This window comes from Oryctolagus cuniculus, chromosome 7 (genome assembly GCF_964237555.1).
Source record: "Oryctolagus cuniculus chromosome 7, mOryCun1.1, whole genome shotgun sequence".
Taxonomy (NCBI): Eukaryota; Metazoa; Chordata; class Mammalia; order Lagomorpha; family Leporidae; genus Oryctolagus; species Oryctolagus cuniculus.
The window spans coordinates 148,685,649-148,705,236 of NC_091438.1; the positions used below are offsets into that span (position 1 = coordinate 148,685,649).

Genomic DNA, 19,588 nt, shown 5'->3' on the forward strand with positions numbered 1-19,588 from the left:
CTATTCATTGTTTAAGGGGAAGTTTCTGGGTTGCCTGACAAATGTATGGGAAAAGGCACAAGGATGAACTATAGAGGGAACATCAACTCAAAATGAATGCCAAAAATTAAATGAAATAATAAAGCTTTAAATTCTTGTCCCAAAATCTGATGACATGTTAAGAACCAAGTTCCCACTCCTAAATACCTGAAAGATAAGAGGCGAAAGGAAAATAACAACCCTCAGGCTGGCTTGTGAAGGGTTTTGTTTGTTTAATACATCTGAAAAGAATGCATATACAAAGAATTGAGACATGAGAAAGCATTGGTTGGTTCAACACTAATGAATCTATAAGAATTAGGATTCTGGGAAGGTGGAAAATATTATCTAAACATTTTAAAAATTGGAAACTTAAACCGAAATAAGCTGATAAAGTCCCTATTAACACTTAATGAAGAGTCTTAAGACTCCTTCCAGGATTTTTATTAAACTAGAGAGCCTCAACTGGCTGCTCTAGTCTAGTTCCTCTTATGCAAAACAAAAATAAGGGGTCCCCCTGACTGGTCCCCATGTTGTTAAGTGTCTCCCCACCCTATCCTACTCTCAGCTTCTTAACGAAGCAGACCTGCATCCGCACAGTCCCCAGGGATCTTCTTCTACCACCGCCCCTCAAGTTTCCTCTATATACCAGATCTTCCACTGGGTTCTAAGAACACCATGTAACACACTACGCATTGCAAATCTATGCTAAGCACATAAGACAATGACTGACAGGGAAAAAAATATTTTTAATTATGAACTCAATCCATTTGGTGTATTTCAAAAGGTGCAATACTTTTTTTCATTTATCCATGAAAGAAGTTAGAAATTAACTTCCCCAAAATCAGCAAATGGCAAACAAATTTCCTTGAAAGTCACAGTCACATATATAGTGCATCCTAGAAAAGAGGAGGGGCAAGACAGGCTCCACCCACTTCCACGAGTTTCCTCAAAGACTGCATCTACTCAGGGTGGAGAGAAAAGGCAACTTTCAAGAAGGAGTATGTTATGACATGAGGCGTTTACTGTACTCCTTCCCAAGAGCACCAGGTGGGGGACGTGTCTTCCAACACGAGGTCCAGGAAGTGGGATGTGGAGTCAGTCCGTCCTCCTCCCCTGAAGGGCTGTCCACTGGTTAATGAATTAAAAAAACAAGACTAAAAAACCCCACACACATCCCCCCCCCAAAAAAAAAGAAGAAAAAAAACTAAACAAACAAAAAACACTAAGATGTCCCAGATTACTCTCCAGAGTGGAACCAGGGAGCAACTCCAACAATTCAAATTAGTCTGTTACAGAGTCATCACAAAGCATGCCTTGCTTTAAAACAATGACAACAGAAATTTTTTTGGGAACAATAAAACATAAACTAGTACTGATCACTTTTCTGACAATACACAATTACTCAAAATTAACTAGTATTGGAGGGGGAAGGGGGGCCATACCTATGGGCCTTGTCTCACACGAGTGCATGTGGGCAGGTGCAGGGCATTTGTCATTATTGCAAAAATGAATTTTAATTTTTAATCTTTAGTTTGATTTAAACATTGCTTTTAGTACGATGCCGACACCAGCTGTGCAGAAAGGGCTCTGGAGAGTGTTCATAGCAGCACACACCTGCGGCTCTTCTTCGGTTCTGGAGGCTCCAGGGCAGCCAATATTGCTTCATCAAATACATTCTTTAGGCCTTTCTGAAAAGGGGTAAAAAGAGAAAATGGGCAGTCTGATTTTCAGTAAAATAAAGCTGGAGTTCAAATTTGAAACATTCAAAACCCCAGAAGTTGGCAAAGACAGAAACATTAGAAACAACTCTGAACCTCAAAGAATCATCTCACTTCACCAAGTTGTGTCCGGGCAGGGCACTGGGTCAGGAGCAGATATTCATGAGTGAGACAGTGGTCATCTGAGAAAGCTTTCTGCAGACCAATCAATGTATGTCACAAGAAGCGAACAAGCCTAAGTGTCACTTGCTCATTCAATATGAGTTCTGTGATGGGCTACTGAAACGTTTGACATAAAAACAAGGAAAGCAGCTCTGCATTCCAATGAAACAGCTGGATGTGAAACAGGACTGAGAGGTGGTCACAGGGCAGTGGCATCCTGATTATATGGAAGGCACAGGCAAAGAGAGTGCAAGTATGGTAGCTGCAAAGATATTCACCTTGAACTCCCTTTATCCCACCAGACAGAGTCAGGGGGACTCAAGGAAGCAAAAATGTGGGTACTAGGTACATATGTAAAATCAAAGCCAGTCAGTGCGACAGGAATAAAGCTTCATCAGGCATTTATACAAACAATTGTTTTTTTTAATTTCAAAATTTGAAGGTAACCACAATTGTATGTTCCCCTCACAACAATAAAATCAGAAGCAGGAAAATATAAAGGCAGCAGCTTTACATCTCAACATTAACAAACCTTAAGTCAACTGTTAAAATGGATACTATTCTTCAAAGATAATGTAACAAATGAACTCATAAAGCAGTAGCAGATACATCAATATCCTCCCCACCCCAGACTGACAAATACTCCACTACAGCACAGACAGCCAAAGCAATTGCAACACAAAGTTTCACTGCACAAAAGAAAACCAGAAATGAATCCTCCCTTCCCCATTACACTCTACTAGCAGATCACCCTTTTTCCATTAAGTTTGTCATGCAATTACAATTAACAATAGATCATAAGAGTAAAATGATGTTGTATTACTTTCTTCATCTAGAACTAAGATCTAGAAGTGTTAAAACTCTTCTTATTTTCTCCAAGAGGACATTCTTAATGCCAGACCAAGTTCCCTTTTGCAATAGTAATCCAAACCAAAAGCTCTGAGCACCAGGCAACTCAAGCAGCAGAAAGTTAACTACTGATCACAAAAAATATTCCGTAAGATATTGCATTCTTGATCAAAAACTAGTACAGAGGTTGCTCTAAGGTGGTGAGTAAAAACACGCAGAGGCTTTCCAACAGGATGCTTTTATTCCTTTGTTTTTAAACGCTCTTTCTACAGTAGTGGGACAGGAAGCAGCAGCAAAGAGGGGAAGGAGAAAACAGTTTAGAATATACAGCACTTCCTTTTGGGTTGAGTTTCCGGAGGCTCGAGGGCAGCTAGGATAGCCTCATCAAACACATTCTTCAGACCTCTCTACAAGACAGAGGGGAGGAGAGAGAATAGCAGCCAGGTTAGAGGATTAGAAAGACTAGCAGATATAATAGCAGTCTGGATTAAAGTGAGCTGAATTCACAGAAGCAATGTGCATTAACAATAAGTGCTAGAATTCTAGATCCGAAACCCACAGTTGGGCAAGAAGATAACGGAACAGAAGCTTCACTCCAAAAAAGGTCAGCTGAACAAGAAGGCAGCTTCTGTGAAAATGGCAATATTTTGACTTCTAAAATCATCATACACTGGAATTTAGTATTAAACATTTCAATAACAATAATGCCAGGCCAGCAAAAGCAGACCAGTAAACACAAAATCGATGTGCTGGATAATCACATCTTACAGAGTCTCCCAGTATTTCTACTGTAAAGAACAGCATATACTCTTCGGAAGGAAATCTCTTTGAATTCCAGGCTTATGTGAATTCAGCCCCTGAATAACTGAAGGACACAAATAGCAGACTAACAGGCATGCTACATGTTTCTAGGTTCGGTGACATATTTGGATGGGATTAGTCAGGACTTTTAGAGTACACTAGTTTCCCAGAACAAAAAAGTTCAGACATTTAGAAAAGGTATTAACTGAGCAACAGTGTCAACTGGAAGGAGCTTAAAAAACAGACTCTAGAAACAGCATATGCTTCAGTTATTCAGAAATGTTACTGGAGCAAGTAACCACCACCCAAGTCATAAGAACACAGGAATGGGGTCCTAGAATGAGTTTTAAGCAAGCAGTCCAATGCTTTAAGATGTCTGCATGAGTATCAGAGCATAAAGCATGGAGGTGAAAACAAAGACTATTCTCAGATTTACAGGGATTAGGATGCAGAAACACACTTACACCTCAGCCAGAAACTCCGTGACAGTGTGACTCAGTAGCAATGGTACCGTGTCCCAGGTCTATAGACTCACCTAAACTCACCTAAATCTGAAGCCAAAGATTTATACCACCCAAGCCATTTCACATGTTCTTTAGGTCATGTTTGATCCCAAGTAAAAATGTCCCCCAAATCCCAGAACACATCTTCAACAACAAGTGGCAGTCCCAGATATCCCCAGGTGTTCCCCACCCCCACCCTATTCCCAAGCTCAGCATCCCAGAGGACTGGTACCCCCATATTAGCAATCAGTACTTAAAAAGAGCAAAGAAGTTCAAATATTTTCTTCTTCCTACATCATGTACAAGGTAGAAAAGCTATACAAAACAAAGTTTCTCTCCAAGTCTTTTCTACACATCTAGAAATAAACTTTAGTAGTCAAATGTAAAAGGAAGGAGTGTAGATGACAAGGGAAATATACTTCACAGGGGGAGGGGGAACCATTAGAAACTAGCATGTGTCCCTTAACAAGAACTTCCTTATTTATTGTGAACAAAAAACTAAGTAACAAAACTACTCTTAGCTTTACCCACTCTTTGTTTATATAAAGCTTATTTTAGAGGCTCCAACAAATACAATTCAGAGTCCTAAAAGTTCTGGCTCCCAAACACAACCACAGATCCTATTTTCTAACTACTCCTTCTTTTGACTTTTCCAAACTTCAAGATCTGGTAAGAAAAATGCTAAGACCTTTCTATTCTCGGCCAAGTGATTTACTAAACAACCTTGATCATACTGTAAAACTCTTATATGAGGCACACAATTACCCAGAGTAAGCCTCACCAGTGACCTAAAACCAGGTACCTGTGGCCTCCTTGCTTCCACTTCTCCAAAAACAATCTGTATCTGGAGGGTAGGGGTATGGTACCTATGCAAACAGAATTAGTGTCTAACCGAACATGTTCCACACATCTTGTTCTCCTCCCCAATCCCCAATTTACACACTAGGGATAGTATCAAAACACAGAGAAAAGCACCAGGCATTTTTTTTTTTATCTCAGTGCTGTGTATGAGAACATGTAAAATTCTTCTACATTTCGGGGCCAGTGCTGTGTTGCAGCGGGTAAAGCTACCGCCTGCAGTACCAGCGTCCCATATGGACGCCTGTTTGAATCCTGGCTGCTCCACTTTCCATCCAGCTCTCTGCTCTGACCTGGGAAAACAGTGGAAGACGGCCCAAGTCCTTGGGCCCTGCACCAGTGAAACCTAAAAGAAGCTCCTGGCTCCTGACATCATATTGGCGCAGCTCCAGCCGTTGCAGCCATCTGAGGAGTGAACCAGAGGATGGAAGACTCTCTCTCTTTCTCTCTCTGCAACTCTGCCTTTCAAATAAATAAATAAACCTTTTTTAAAAATCTTCTACATTTTTAAATACCTGCTTTTACAATGGTATTAAACTAAAAAACCAAGTCGGTGAGGGGTGTGAGGCATTAGTGGTTAAGATGCCACTTTGGAGACCCGCATCCTGGAGTGCCTGGGTTCGAGCTCTGTTCCCAATCCGAGCTTCTTCCTAATGTGTGCTAGGAGGCAGCAGGTGATCGCTCAGCTGGTTGAGTCCCTGCCACCCATGTGAGAGACCTGGACTGAGGTCCTGGCTCTTAGCTTCAGCCGGGCATAAGCAACTAGTTGTTGCAGGCATCTGGGGGTAAACCACCAGATGGGAGATTTTTATTTATCATTCTCACAAAAATTAAAAATAATTTTTTTAAAAAGCTGGGTTTAAGAATATATATTTAAATCATCTAATATTAGGCCTTGCAATTATCCTGTAGACTGTCCAGTGAAGCATCAAAGTTTTACCTTTAGGGGTAAAAGTTTGGCACAAGAGGTTAAGATACCACTTGGGATGCCTGCATCCCATACTAGAGTGCCTGATTCAAGTCCCAGTTCCACTTCTGATCCAGCTTTCTGCTATATATACCCTGGGGAGGCAGTGGATGATGGCTCAAGTACTTGGGTCCCTGCTACATACATAAGAGACCCCAAATGAGTTCCAGGCTTCTGGATTCAGCATGGCCTAGTCCTGGCTGTTGAGAGGGATTTGGGCAGCCAACTAGAAAATCAAAGATTTCTCTATGTCTCAATAGCATTTCAAATAGAATGAAAATAAATTCTAAAAATAAATGCTTTAAATTTTTATCTTTAAATATCTAATCAAGTGTTAAACTGGAGATTATGTAATGCACTAGGCCCTATATACTAAATATAGTATTTAATTATGTATGTCATTTATCCCAGTATACAAGTAATCAAGAACAGTGTTTAAAAACAATAAAAAGTTACTTTAAAAAGTAAGCATGATCAACCAGTGGATTTAATATAACTATTAAAAACCTGTACCCTAGGAGATGACATTTTGGAACAGTGTCTAAAGCTGCCACCTGAGATGCCAGCATCCCATAAGGGTGCTGGTTCAAGTCCTGGTTGTTCCACTTCTGATCCAGCTCCCTGATAATGTGCCTGGGAAGGCAGCAGAGGAAGGCCCAAGTACTTGGGCCCCTGCACCCACATGGGAGATCCGGAAGCTCCTGGCTCCTGGCTTTGGACCAGCCCAGTTCTGACTGTTGCAGCCATTTGGGAAGTAAAGAAGCAGATGAAGATCTGTCTGTCTGTCTCTCTAATTCGGCCTTTCAAATAAATAAATTTTTAAAAACAAAAACACATATACACACATACCAATCAACCCTATCTTATTTTAATTAGGCATGAATGCTTATTGTTCAAACTTCAAAGCACCAGAACTAGTGAGAAGTAAGCACTCTATGCTAATTCTTCCCTTTGCCCCAGAAGGGTGCTCAAAGGAGGGAAGCAGCACTACCATAAAGGTGAAGATGATGACACCAGGCTAAGTCCGTATAATTCTCACTCCAATTAGTCTAGCACTGCTCCCTACCCTCAGAATCGGAGTTTCCCATCAATTGCATCATTTGGAAATGAACAGGAGGACAGAGAATCCACATGAGGAAGGAAGACCTCCAAAAACACAGGAACAGACATTCTATAAAGCAGGCCTGAAGACTGTGGCAGAAACAGCCAAGGCAGCCTTCTTTGACATGAAACTCAGTTATTGTCATTCATTCCTTGTTCCAATTAACTACCCCAGAAACAGCATAGCATCAAGTGTCAGACTGGCAAGAAAAAAAATCAGACATATTTAAATAAAATTTTAGGTCTTTAGGGAAAAAAAATCATTCATATCCCCTCTTGCTGGATTGTGCTTATCTGAACCTCTCTTATAAATCTTGTGTTTTGCTTTGAACACAACCCTGGGAACGCTTCACACAAGAGTTTTAGAGATCAATAATGTTTTCCATAAATACAGACAGTTCTGGCAGAAGAACATACAACACAAAGTTGGTCATATTCTTTCTGGGTAGTTTTGATCACTGCTGACCACATTAAAAATAACCCATTAGAAAGCATCCCTGTATCTTAATGCTCTAAGAAATAACTCAACCATAAACACACATGGAGTTTCACACAGTCCTTACCTGTGTGAGCGCAGAACACTCCACATACTTGACAGCCTTCAGATCACGGGCCAGCTTTTCAGCCGTCTCTGGAGTGATAGGCTTCTGTTTGTTCTTGGCAAGTTTCTCAATAGTAGAGGGGTCATCTCTGAGATCAATTTGGGTCCCGACAAGCAAGAAAGGAGTCTTTGGACAATGGTGAGTTATCTCAGGCACCCACTAAAGAAAATGTATTTTGAAAAATACACCTTCATTAATCCACAAGTCTCTAAAGCTATCTGCAACAGGTCAATAGCAATTCTGTGATAGCCTTTCTCAGTGAATGGTATCTGATCAACTTACCTTTTCTTTCACATTTTCAAATGAGGATGGAGAAACCACTGAAAAACACACTAAAAATACATCTGTTTGTGGATAACTCAGCGGCCGTAATCTATCATAATCCTCTTGCCCTAGAAAAAAAGTTGGAGAAGTCAGCAACTAACTCTTGGTGTTCTCACAGTATTAAAACCACAAATCAGTCAACTGATCAAGTATGCAACTTAATAGCATTCAGATAATTAGCCAGAAAGCAACTTATCTGATGAAACATTTGGCTGTGTAATATAATATTTGGGCAATATTCTCACTTGGCTAATTCCTTTTATTATCAAGAACTCAGACAGCAACCAACTTCCTATTAAATTATTTGCTTTCATTACCAGTTTGCAGTTTTCAATTTTTGTGCCCGTTAGTGACCTAACAATAGTTCACAACAATAAACTGCTACAGAAACAGTTAAAAATCCATCCTAGTCAGATCCAGCTAAGAAACAATCACAGTGTAGCCATCTAAAGGGAACTGCTATCAAAGTTATTGTACATCATGACCACCAAAGCAGGCTACATGTTTAGTTTCTGCGTGCATTTCAGACCAATATCCGAAGCAGAGCCCAGGAGGAAAAAAAAAATCTATGGCAAAAATCAATGGATACTCAAAAGAAATAAAATACATAGGAATTAACCAAGGGGGTATAACATCTGAAATACAAAGAAAATTATAAAACATTGCTAAAAGAAACTAATGACATAAAAAAAGGGGAAATGTTCATGGACTAGAAGGCTTAACATTGTTAACCACTTAAAGCACCTTACAGATTTAATCCAAACCCTATCAAAATCCCTTTTTTTTTTTTTTTGCAGAAACAAAAAACTCATTCTAGAATTCACATGGAATCTCAAGGACTCCGAAGTAGTAAAAACAATCTTTTTTAAATACAGATGTTTTAATTTATTTGAAAAACAGAGTACAGAGAGGGACACAGAGAGATCTTCTATCCTCTGGTTCACTCCCCTGATGCCCACAACAGCCAGGGCTGGCCAGGCTAAATCCAGCAACTCCATCCAGGTTTCCTACATGGCTCAAGCACTTCAGCCATCATCTGATGCTTTCCAGGTAGTTTAGCAGGGAGATGGATTGGAAGTGGAACAGCCAAGACTCAAACCAGCACTCAGATATATGTATATATGCATATATATGTATATGTATATATGTATACCAAGAAGTAGCTTAACCCACTATGCCACAACATTGTGCCAGTTAAAACAATCTTTAAAAAAAAAAACAGAGGGACCCACACTTCCTGATTTCAAAACCTACTATATAAGGCTACAGCAGTCAAAACAGTGTGGTGCTGGCATAAGGTAGACATACAAGGGTCTACTTCAAAAAGTTTGTGAAAAAAATGAAACTAAAGTTTATTATGCTCTAAAAATTTTAACTCACATATTTCTTCATAACACATAATTTTCCACACAATATTTGAAGCCCATGAAACTTTTTGGACTTGATGGTCATACAGACCAAAGTAGAGCATGGAACCTATGAACAAATCCTCACATATACCACCACATTACATGTGACAAAGGAGCAAAGACCATTCAGTGATGAAAGGACAATCTTTTCAAAAAATAGTGCTGGGAAAGCTGAATAGCCAAATGCAAAAAAAAAAAAAAAAAAAGTTGAACCCTTACCTAACACTATACATAAAAATTAACTCAAAAATGGATCAAGGGGCCAGCGCTGTGGCTCAGCAGGTTAAGCCATCACCTGCAGTGCTGGCATCCCAAATGGGCACCAGTTCAAGTCTCAGTTGCTCCACTTCTGATCCAGCTCTCTGCTATGGCCTGGGAAAGCAGTGGAAGATGGCCCAAATCCTTGGGCCCCTGCATCCACGTGGGAGACCTGGAAGAAGCTCCTGGCTTCGGATGGGCGCAGCTCCGGCCGTTGCAGCCATCTGGGGAGTGAACCAGCGAATGGAAGACCGATCTCTCTCTCTCTCTCTCTCCAATACTGCCTCTCAAATAAGTAAATAAATCTTTTTTTAAAAAAGGATCAAATACCTAAATGTAAGAACTAAAACTAAAAAAACTATCAGAAAACATAAGGGAAAAGTTCATGTTACTGGATTTAGCAATGATTTGTTTCCAGTGTAACACAGGTAACCAAAGATAAAACAGACAACTTAAGACTTCACAAAAATTTAAAAATGTATGTTCCAGAGTATCAATGTAGTAAAAAGGTAGTCTACAGAATGTTTTTACAGACTTGCTTATCATCTCTCTGATAAGGGATTAATATTTAGACTCTACAAGAATTCTAAAACTCAATCAAAGAGCAGGCATCGTGGCACAGTAGGTTGGGCCACCACTTGGAATGTCTGCATCCCACACGGAGGCATCAGTTTGATTTCAAGGTCCTCTGCTTCTGATCCAGCTCCCTGCAAGTATGCCTGGGAGACTGCAAATGATGGCTCAGGTATTTAGGTTCCTGCCACCTGCATGGGAGACCCAGATGGTCTGGGTTCCTGGTTCCTGGCTTCAGCCCAGGCTGTTGCAGCTACTGGAGATGTGAACCAACAGATGGAGGATCTCTCCATGTCACTCTACCTTTCAAATAAATAAATATATTATAAAAGGAAAAACAAAAACAAAAACAAAACCCAATTTGAAAATGAGTAAAGGACTTGAATAAACATTTCTCCAAAGGTGATACACATTATCATTTTTAGGGTTTTTTTAGGGGGGCTCAGTTTGATACGTAAGCACATGAAAAGATGTTCAACATCACTAATAACTAATCATAGGAATATGCAAGTTAAAATTATCCCCAAGATGTCACCTCACACTCATTAGGATAGCTATCATCCAAAGGACAGAAAAAAACAAGGGTTGGCAAATATGTGGAGAAATTGAACCCTTGTGCTTCAGTGGTAGGAATGTAAAATGGTACCGTCACTGTAGAAAACAGTATGAAAAGTTAAAAACAGAACTCCCACATGATTAGCAACCCCACTTCTGGGCATATATCCCAACAACCTGAAAGCAGGGACTCAAACAGCTCCTAGCAGCATTATTCACACTAGCAGTTCACAGTATGGACATTCGTAATGGCTTAAAAGTGGAAACCAACCATCTGTCAATTTGTAAGAAAAAACTGTGACGTAATCACAGACTGCAATACTACTTAGTGATAAAATGAAACTACCAAAACATACAGCATGGATGACACTACTATGATGCTAAGTGAAAGGAGTCAGACACAAAAACCTACATATTGTATGATTCTATGCATAGGAAATCTTAGAAAACGAAACTGTGGAAACCCGTAAACCAGATTTGTGGCTGCCTGGGGCCCCATCAACTGAGGGGACGGACTACAAAAGTGGACTAGGGAATTTTACAGAGTGACAAAGATGTTTCAAACAAGCAGCCTGGTTACAGCAAAGGTGAGCAAAATTCATCAAAACTGAATACGTAAAATGAGCGAATTTTATCATAAAGATTTAAAAATAATTGATTAAAAATGTAAAGGCTTACCAAAAAATAAGCTCTGAAATTTGAAAATAAATGCCAACTCTGGCAAGCATGGTGAAAATTCTTTCAACTCCTCAGCCCTTCTGTTACGTGTGGTAAGCAACAACCCCACACACTGACACAGTGCTTGATATGCTGTGTGCTCAGGGAGCGTGGAGCTACCACAAAAAGCAGAGTGGCTGTAGAGAACAAACTACACCAACTTGCCAGAAAAAGGCTAAAACTACAAAGATTGTACTGAGGTTTGACAGCACTGAGCCTAATGGTAGATCGGAGGGAGCACTGGCTATTAAGAGATATAAGCACTTTGAACTGGGAGGAGATAAGAAAAAGGGCAAAAAAGCTCAGTTCTTCATCTTCTGTTTTATTATAAAGATAATAAAATCTTGAGGTTAGTGTTAATAAATTGTTTTATTAATTTTCAACCACAAGCAGTCATAAATTATTTTTTCTCTACATGTAGATTGCCTCCAATGGTACACAGAAACACAGGTTGAGAGAAAATCCCTCACTTATCACAAGATTATGGGTTATAATTTTTTTTTTTTTTTTTTTTTTTTTTTGGACAGGCAGAGTGGACAGTGAGAGAGAGAGACAGAGAGAAAGGTCTTCCCTTTGCCATTGGCTCACCCCCCAATGGCCGCCACAGCCGGCGCATCGCACTGATCCAAAGCCAGGAGCCAGGTGCTTCTCCTGGTCTCCCTTGCGGGTGCAGGGCCCAAGGACTTGAGCCATCCTCCACTGCAATCCCGGGCAATAGCAGAGTGCTGGCCTGGAAGTGGGGCAACCAGGACAGAATCCGGTGCCCAGACCGGGACTAGAACCTGGGTGCCGGCACCACAGTTGGAGGACTAACCTATTGAGCCACAGCACCGGCCAAGGGTTATAATATTTTAAGAGTGAATCAATATCTAGTCACAATTGGACATTTGTCATCAACTATTCAAATTATAATAACAAATTACTAGAGCTGGTGTTGTGGTGTAGCACATAAAGTTGCTGTCTGAGACGCCAGTATCTAATACAGGCACCATTCCTGTCCCAGCTGCGCCACTTCTTATCCAACTCCCTGCTAATGGCCTGGGAAAAGCAGCAGAGAATGGCCCAAGTGCTCGGGCCCCTACAGCCACATAGGAGACCTGGAAGAAGCTCCTGGCTTCAGACTGGCCCAGCTGCTGCAGTTGTGGCCGTTTGGGGAGTGAACCAGTGAAGGAAAGATCTATCTCTCCCTCTCTCTGTAATTCTGCCTCAAAAAAATCTTTAAAAAAAAAAAAATTACTTTCTTCTTCAATATACCTAATTCTCAGTGTTAGTCTTTCCCCAACTACTAACATAGTCCCCAATTCTCTGCAAGATGCATACATCAGCTTTTTATTAAATCAAAGACAAGACTGTCTAATACACAGTGTTCTCATTCCACTGCTTTCTTCTACTACATCATCCACCCAGGGTACCCCAAACTCCTACCAGCCATCCCATCTGATACTACTCCTTGATCAAGCATCAGTCATCATTATACTCATTTCTGCTCACTAAGGGCAGGTGGTTCACCAATATGCTGGTTTCCTAAAATGTACAAAAATGACAACCAACAACTACTAAAGTTAGACATCAAAGTATTATAAGAGATATTAAGTTTGCACCTGCAGTATCAAAAAGTCCAAGAGTATATGGCTCTCCACCAATCATAACTGTGACTGCATAGTTGTCAAAAACCTAAAAACAAAAAAGAATACGACATTGTTAGCGTACAAGGGGAGGGTCAAAGTGGGACAGGACAGCTCTTAAGCTAAGGTTACAGTTTCCTTCCTGAGACTTAATCTTCCCTTAGCCCATGTTCCTTATACAACTAGCCTTGCCGACTAAGCTCTTGCATGAGCTGAATGGTTCATAGAGCAGTGGCAGAGGATGTCTTCTGGGATAGCTGCACTATCCCAGCAGCTGCATAAAGAGACACGAAGACTGAAAGGTGTCACAGCAGCAGTGTTCTGGCTACACAACATGATCCTGTTTGACTGAAACTTTGCGGACAACGGTGTATCTCAATGAACAATATGATTTCTAGGCAACTTTCTTCTTAGGCCATTTATTTTAAATTTAGAATTAATATCTCCTTGATCTATGACCATCTCTTTTCCAGATAACAGCCTTGTTACAAACAAGCCCATCTGGGAGAAAAAGTTCTCTCAAAGTACTCACGGAAAGTGTCCAGGAAAAGGCTGGTAGATTATTTGTTGGGGATTTCAAGAATAAAATTCATGTTATTGGGTACAAACCACATGACCTAAGATATCTACTCCGCCGAGATGCCTCATTTATAAATAGATCATTTAGTCCTTTAAAAAACTCTATCTACTAATTTTGGTTATACTAAGTTTGTGAAAATGAGAGGTAATGGTGCTAATGGGAAAAGAGCCAAAACTAATTTATGGGCTCCTTTGAAAAATTTTAATTGAAAAACAATGCTTTCACATACAAATGTAGCTGTTGATTTACAGCAAAGTTTTTAAATTTAAAATCAAAATTAAGGACTGGTGTTCTGGCAGAGCGAGTTAAGCCCAGTCTGCAAGTCCAGCATCCACATGAGCACTGATTCAAGTCCTGGCCTGCTTCACTTCTGATCCAGTTTCCTGCTAACGCACCTGGGAAAGAAGCAGAAAATGGCCCAACTGTTTGAAAACCCTGCCACCCACACTGGAGACTCCTGGTATCCATCTGGCCCAGCCCTGGCTATTATGGCCATTTGGGGAGTGAACCAGCACATGGAAGATCTATCTCTAATTCTGCTTTCAAACAAATTAATAAATCCTTTTTAAAAAGAAATAAAATTTAAATTAATTAATTAAAAAAAATTTTAAGGCGCTGGCGCTGTGGCATAGTGGGTAAAGATGCTGCCTGCAGTGCCAGCATCCCATATGGGCGCCAGTTCGAGTCCCAGCTATTCCACTTCCGATCCAGCTCTCTGTTGTGGCCTGGGAAAGCAGTGGAAGATGGCCCAAGTCCTTGAGCCTCTGCACCCAGGTGGGAGATCTGAAGAAGCTCCTGGCTCCCAGCTTTGGATCAGCATAGTTCCAGCCATTGTGGCCAACTGGGGAGTGACCCAGCGGATGGAAGACCTTCCCCCCACCCCTTGCTCTCTCTGCCTCTCCTTCTCTGTGTTAACTCTTTCAAGTGAATGGATAAATCTTTTAAAAAAATTTTTTTAAGAAAAGCAATGCTTTTTAATCAGGAGGATGTTATATATTGAAAGCAGCCTCACTTAATCTTCTGGCTATGTAATATAATTTTCTGGTTCCCATTATACTGAGTTGTTTAGAAGATCAATTAAGTTAGATGTAAAGGAAAGCGGAAACAAGGGCAAGAGGGAGATGGTAAGGAAGTCAGAAAACTATAAAGGTTATTTCATTTAAGACACACTTAAGATACTCAAATAGCCCTTCTTTAAAGGGTTATTTACATACAAGGCTGGGCTAACAAACAGAAACCCTGCCTTTCATTCTAGACTCTACCTACACCAGTGTGTTTGATTACTTAGACTTCTAAGTCTCATCCCTAAATTGGCCTGAATTTCCTAACCCAGAAGAGATGGATAAGATGGTACGTATGATCCCTTCTAGCTCTGAATTTCTATCAGTCTAAAAGTGGCAGCTCCCAGCTCATAAATGGATACAAATAAGCACCACAATCTCATAACAACTTATATAAACAATGAGAACATTTTTTGTGCTTTATTGTCATTGATTTACCTAAATAGGCTCAGTTTAAATTTTATCCCACCACTACTCTTCCTCCCACTCTACCCCTTTTCTGGAGATCCACATACAAACACAAATATGAAGCACCCACAAGTCCACCTTAAATATCACCAAATAATCAGTCATAAAATAAGACTCTGAATAACGCTGAGTAAATACCTTCATGGAGACTGAAATACAAAATCCTGACAGTTGTCCTTATTTGAAACAAGACCCATACATCTCTAAAAGTCCCTTGCAACTTTAAAAGGTCTTCCATTTATACTGTCCTCATATGGAACAGTTCAAAAATAAGACTTTTGAGTTTAATTATACTTTCCAATTCTCTTCCTCAAAGAAATTTTGTCTTCTCTTCTCCTATTTCCTTGGCCTAACTCACTACCTGCCCTGGAACTTTATAGAGCCTATCAATCCCAACAGAATGCAATCACCAAACCTTAAACCTGTATTTACCTTCCTAATAACGCTCAAGTCTCTGAACATTAACCTCAAGTACCCAATCATTTTCTCCCTTTTCACTTCCAAAGAATACCAGTTGCACATTAATTACATACGAGTCTTTCAAAACATTTAAACCTGCCAGAGGTGGAGGCCAAGACAGGCTAACTCCAACTGGCCTCTACTCATTCAAGGAACAAGTATGTTTAACACAATTATACCATTGGATGGGTCAAGCAATTTGGGACAAACACTAGATTCCCAAATAATCTTTCACAGATAGGTGTTACTCTAAGTAACTCATCTATCACTTCAGTATCTTCATTATCCCTCCCTCTATCCTTCAGGGGAGCTGATAATAAAGTAACTGTCAGGGAAGATTCCCAAAGTTTTCTGTTGGTATTCTCGCAACAAAACAGGTCTTCTCTAGGAACCAGCGTGATGCTCCATTGCTGCTCAGAGAACAGCTCTACAGAGATTATTTTCTTTGAAATTACAGAACCCCAAATGCATCCCAGGAGACCTTCAAGTGCTGGTCATTTATTGGCCAAGATATCAAAAGAAATCTCATTCCAAGACATAGGGCATATGTCTCTAAACTGACACCACCACTGGTCAGAATCCTGTCTATGGAGTTTGCCTCCCAAAATTTCTTGCAAACCCTTATATCACCCCTTCCAACTTTCCACTGATTTTTCTGCTAATTTTAAAGTGTATATAATTTACTCATGAGAAGTTAAGCTCTTTAAAAATAGGAAACAAGGTAGACAACAGAAAAATTTCAGCAGAGAAAGCATTGTCAAAAGGTATCAAATTATAATACATTTCATTAACAGATGGAAGCCTTTATACTCACAGTCGGCACATACTCAGATGGAAATTTGTTTGTTGTGTAGGAAATCAGGAGACATGTTTTACCAACAGCACCATCGCCCACAACAACGCACTTAATCGTCTGCATTGCTGAAATAGTTTTGTATCCACTTTAAGTATTCAAACTTGATGATGACCTAGAAAAAGATTTAAATATTTGTTTTATTTATACTTACATATTTTTTCCCTCAAATGGCAAAAATCTCTTCACAGAAAGAACAGAGCTAGCACAACTACCACGACTGAAGGACTCTAAAGGGGGAAATAATGACTTACTCAAAGTCATAGTAACAACAGTCGATTTTCTAAGTTTCTGATCCTGGATTGCTTCAATTTCTCTCTCTCTCTCTTTAAGAAGCAGGAGAGACAGAGCACCTAACATTCGTTGACTTCCTAAATGCACATAACATCCAGGGCTGGAGTTGGGCCAGTCCAAAGCTGTGAGCCAGGTACTTAATCTAGGTCTCCCAAGTGGGTGGTAAGAATCCAAATACTTGAGTTATCACCTGCCGCCTCCCAAGGTGAACATTAGCAGGAAGCTAGAATAAGGAGCAGAGCCAAGATTCAAACCCAGGCACTCCAATATAGTATGTGACTATCTTAACTGCTAGGCGAAATGCCTGCTCCCATATTTTTTTTCAGACTCAAAGAAAAGGGCTGTATCCGAAAGAATCCTATGTAATATGCCAATTATTGTGTGAAATATTTCCTCCAGTGTGTGCACACACATGCATTTGTATACATGTATGTGAATTGGACCACAATGCAAAGGCCATTTCCTTAATGAATGGCTCTTTACCCAGCCTGGGAGTTACACTCAGGCTATAACCAACAAGCAGCAGAAACCAGTCTCCCCAGTTACCCCTACTCCATCCCAAGTATTCTACTAATATAACATTAGAGGTTAAAGGTCCTGATCCCTTAACTAAACCAAACCTGTTCTCAAACAGTAACTCTTCTGAAACAAAAAGCAGCAAGCACGTACATAGTACTTACCAAGTACATTTACTGCTCTAAACACATTACATACACTGACACATTTCATCTTTCCAACAACCTTAAGAGGTAGGTGCTGTATCACCCCTATTTTATAGGTAAGGAAGTGAGGCTCAGTGATATCAAATAACTAGGGCAAGGTTAATCAGCCAATAAATGATAAAACTGGAATTTAAACCCCAGCAGCCTGATCTCAGACTCTCTGCTCTTAAACATTACACTCTACATCCTTTCTTGGGAAGTGACATGATAATGGAGTGAGCCAAGTATATACCTATGAATTGCCAGCAATACAAAGAAGAAGGCAGAAATAAAGGGGGGAAGAAATAAAGTTAACGACCACTTCCTGTTTGTTCATTCTGCAGGCTGAAGTTTAGACAGGGGAGGCAAGAAGAGAACTTCAGCAAGATAGACTCTGCTCTTCCTCTTTCTATTTCCCCATAAACCTTCCACTGCTTCGGCCTCCCAACCTGACAGCTCAGCAAGTGTTGAAAACCAATTGTGGGTCCTCTGTTCAGAGCTAGGGTTTGAGTCAGATAGGCTCTACCACACTCCAACTTTAATGACTTTGGGCAAGTTAGTTAACATTCCATGGTTCAGTTTTCTCTTCTCTAAACAGGAGATGCTGGTAGGACCTTCCTGATAGGGTAAAATGATTGAATAAGATAATACACATGAAGAACTTCAACTGTGCCCGGCACACAGTTAATGCTTACTACATATACATGTTAGCTAGTTGTCTCAAATGAGTACAAGCACCTTGAAATCAATGAAAGCAGTTTGAAAACAGCAACAATTCCAAACCACTTAGGAACATACAAAAATTTATTATTTCCAAAGTATAGTACTCATTGTTCTTATTAAAAATACAGCTAAATTTATAACCACCATTACAAAGGTAGTTATTTTAGAGTCAAGTTCCAACTATTCTGCAAAGTGTTTGTAATAATTTAATCATCAGTTATTTCATGCATTAAAATGTCACCAAGAGGATGGTGCTGTGGCATAGTGGGTAAAGCCATGCCACCTGCAGTGCCAGCATCTCATATGAGCACTAGTTCGAGTCCCGGCTTTTCCTCTTCCGATCCAGCTCTCTGCTGTGGCCTGGGAAAGTAGTGGAAGACGGCCCATGTCCTTGGGCCCCTGCACCCACGTGGGAGACCTGGAAGAAGCTCATGGCTCCTGGCTCCGGATGGGCGCAGCTCCGGCCGTTGCAGCCAATTGGGGAGTGAACCAGCAGATGGAAGACCTCTCTCTCTGTATCCTCTCTCCGTGTAACTCTTTCAAATAAATAAATAAATCTTTAAAAAAAAAGTATCTTCCATTTAAAAAAAAAAAAGTCACCAAATGACCCACAGATTGGGGTGAGTACAGGTGGGGCAACTAGGGGACAGACTTTATTTCACAATGCCCATGTCAGCTTCAAGAAACTAGCCACACATGTGTATATATCATATGTTAATTTCCTATTGAACCATGGAAAATCACTGTGACAGGAACAGAGCTACATAGCACTAATTATCATTTTGCTATCTAGAATGGGAAGAAAAGTAGTTCTGCTCAAATAATTAAATATATCCATCTTTAAAAGGGAAATTAATTTGCTCCATAACTTAGAATTGAGGTTGGGCAATTTACAGCATAAAAATTACTCTTGGGGCTGGTGTTGTGTCATTAACAGGTTAGCCACCATTTGCAATGCCAGCATCCCATATACGTGCCAGTTGGAGGCCCAGTTACTCCACTTACAATCCAGCTCCCCGCTAATGTGCCTGGGAAAGCAGAAGAACATAGTCCAAATACTTGGGCCCCTGCCACCCTTGTGGGAGACCTGAAAGAAGTTCTTGGCTCCTGGCTTTGAGCTGGCCCAATGCGGCCATTTGGGAAGTGATCAAGCAGATGGAAGATATCTCTCTGTGTCTCTTCCTCTCTCCCTCTCTCTCATTGTAACTCTGGCTTTCAAAAAAATAACATTCTCTAGTTCTATCATATTGCTGAAAATGACAATTTCATTCTTTTTTTTATAGTTGAAAAATATTCCGTTGCATACATACTTGTATGTCCCATTTTCTTATTATGGTAAACAAAGAGACAAGTATCTGTTCTCACTCACGTGTGGAGCTAAAAACCTGATCTCCCAGAAGAAGAGC

General features: G+C 40.3%; 1 protein-coding gene across 5 annotated transcripts in view; it reads right to left on the reverse strand.

Moving 5' to 3' along the window:
- Positions 1 to 231: 231 nt before the first annotated feature.
- CDC42 (cell division cycle 42) overlaps positions 232 to 19,588 on the reverse strand; it is a 44,409-nt gene continuing 25,052 nt past the window's right edge. For 3 of the 5 annotated variants that reach the window (XM_002715991.5, XM_070079123.1, XM_070079125.1), the window contains 5 exons: positions 16,426 to 16,579; positions 13,020 to 13,092; positions 7,865 to 7,974; positions 7,544 to 7,741; positions 232 to 1,709 (listed from right to left, as the gene is read on the reverse strand). In XM_002715991.5, the coding sequence (XP_002716037.1) occupies positions 1,620 to 1,709; positions 7,544 to 7,741; positions 7,865 to 7,974; positions 13,020 to 13,092; positions 16,426 to 16,530 (576 nt within the window). In that variant the 5' untranslated portion in view covers positions 16,531 to 16,579 and the 3' untranslated portion in view covers positions 232 to 1,619. Of the gene's footprint in view, positions 1,710 to 2,302; positions 3,158 to 7,543; positions 7,742 to 7,864; positions 7,975 to 13,019; positions 13,093 to 16,425; positions 16,580 to 16,718; positions 16,984 to 19,588 lie in introns of those variants that run through there. The other 2 variants (XM_070079126.1, XM_008265714.4) reach the window with 2 other exon arrangements.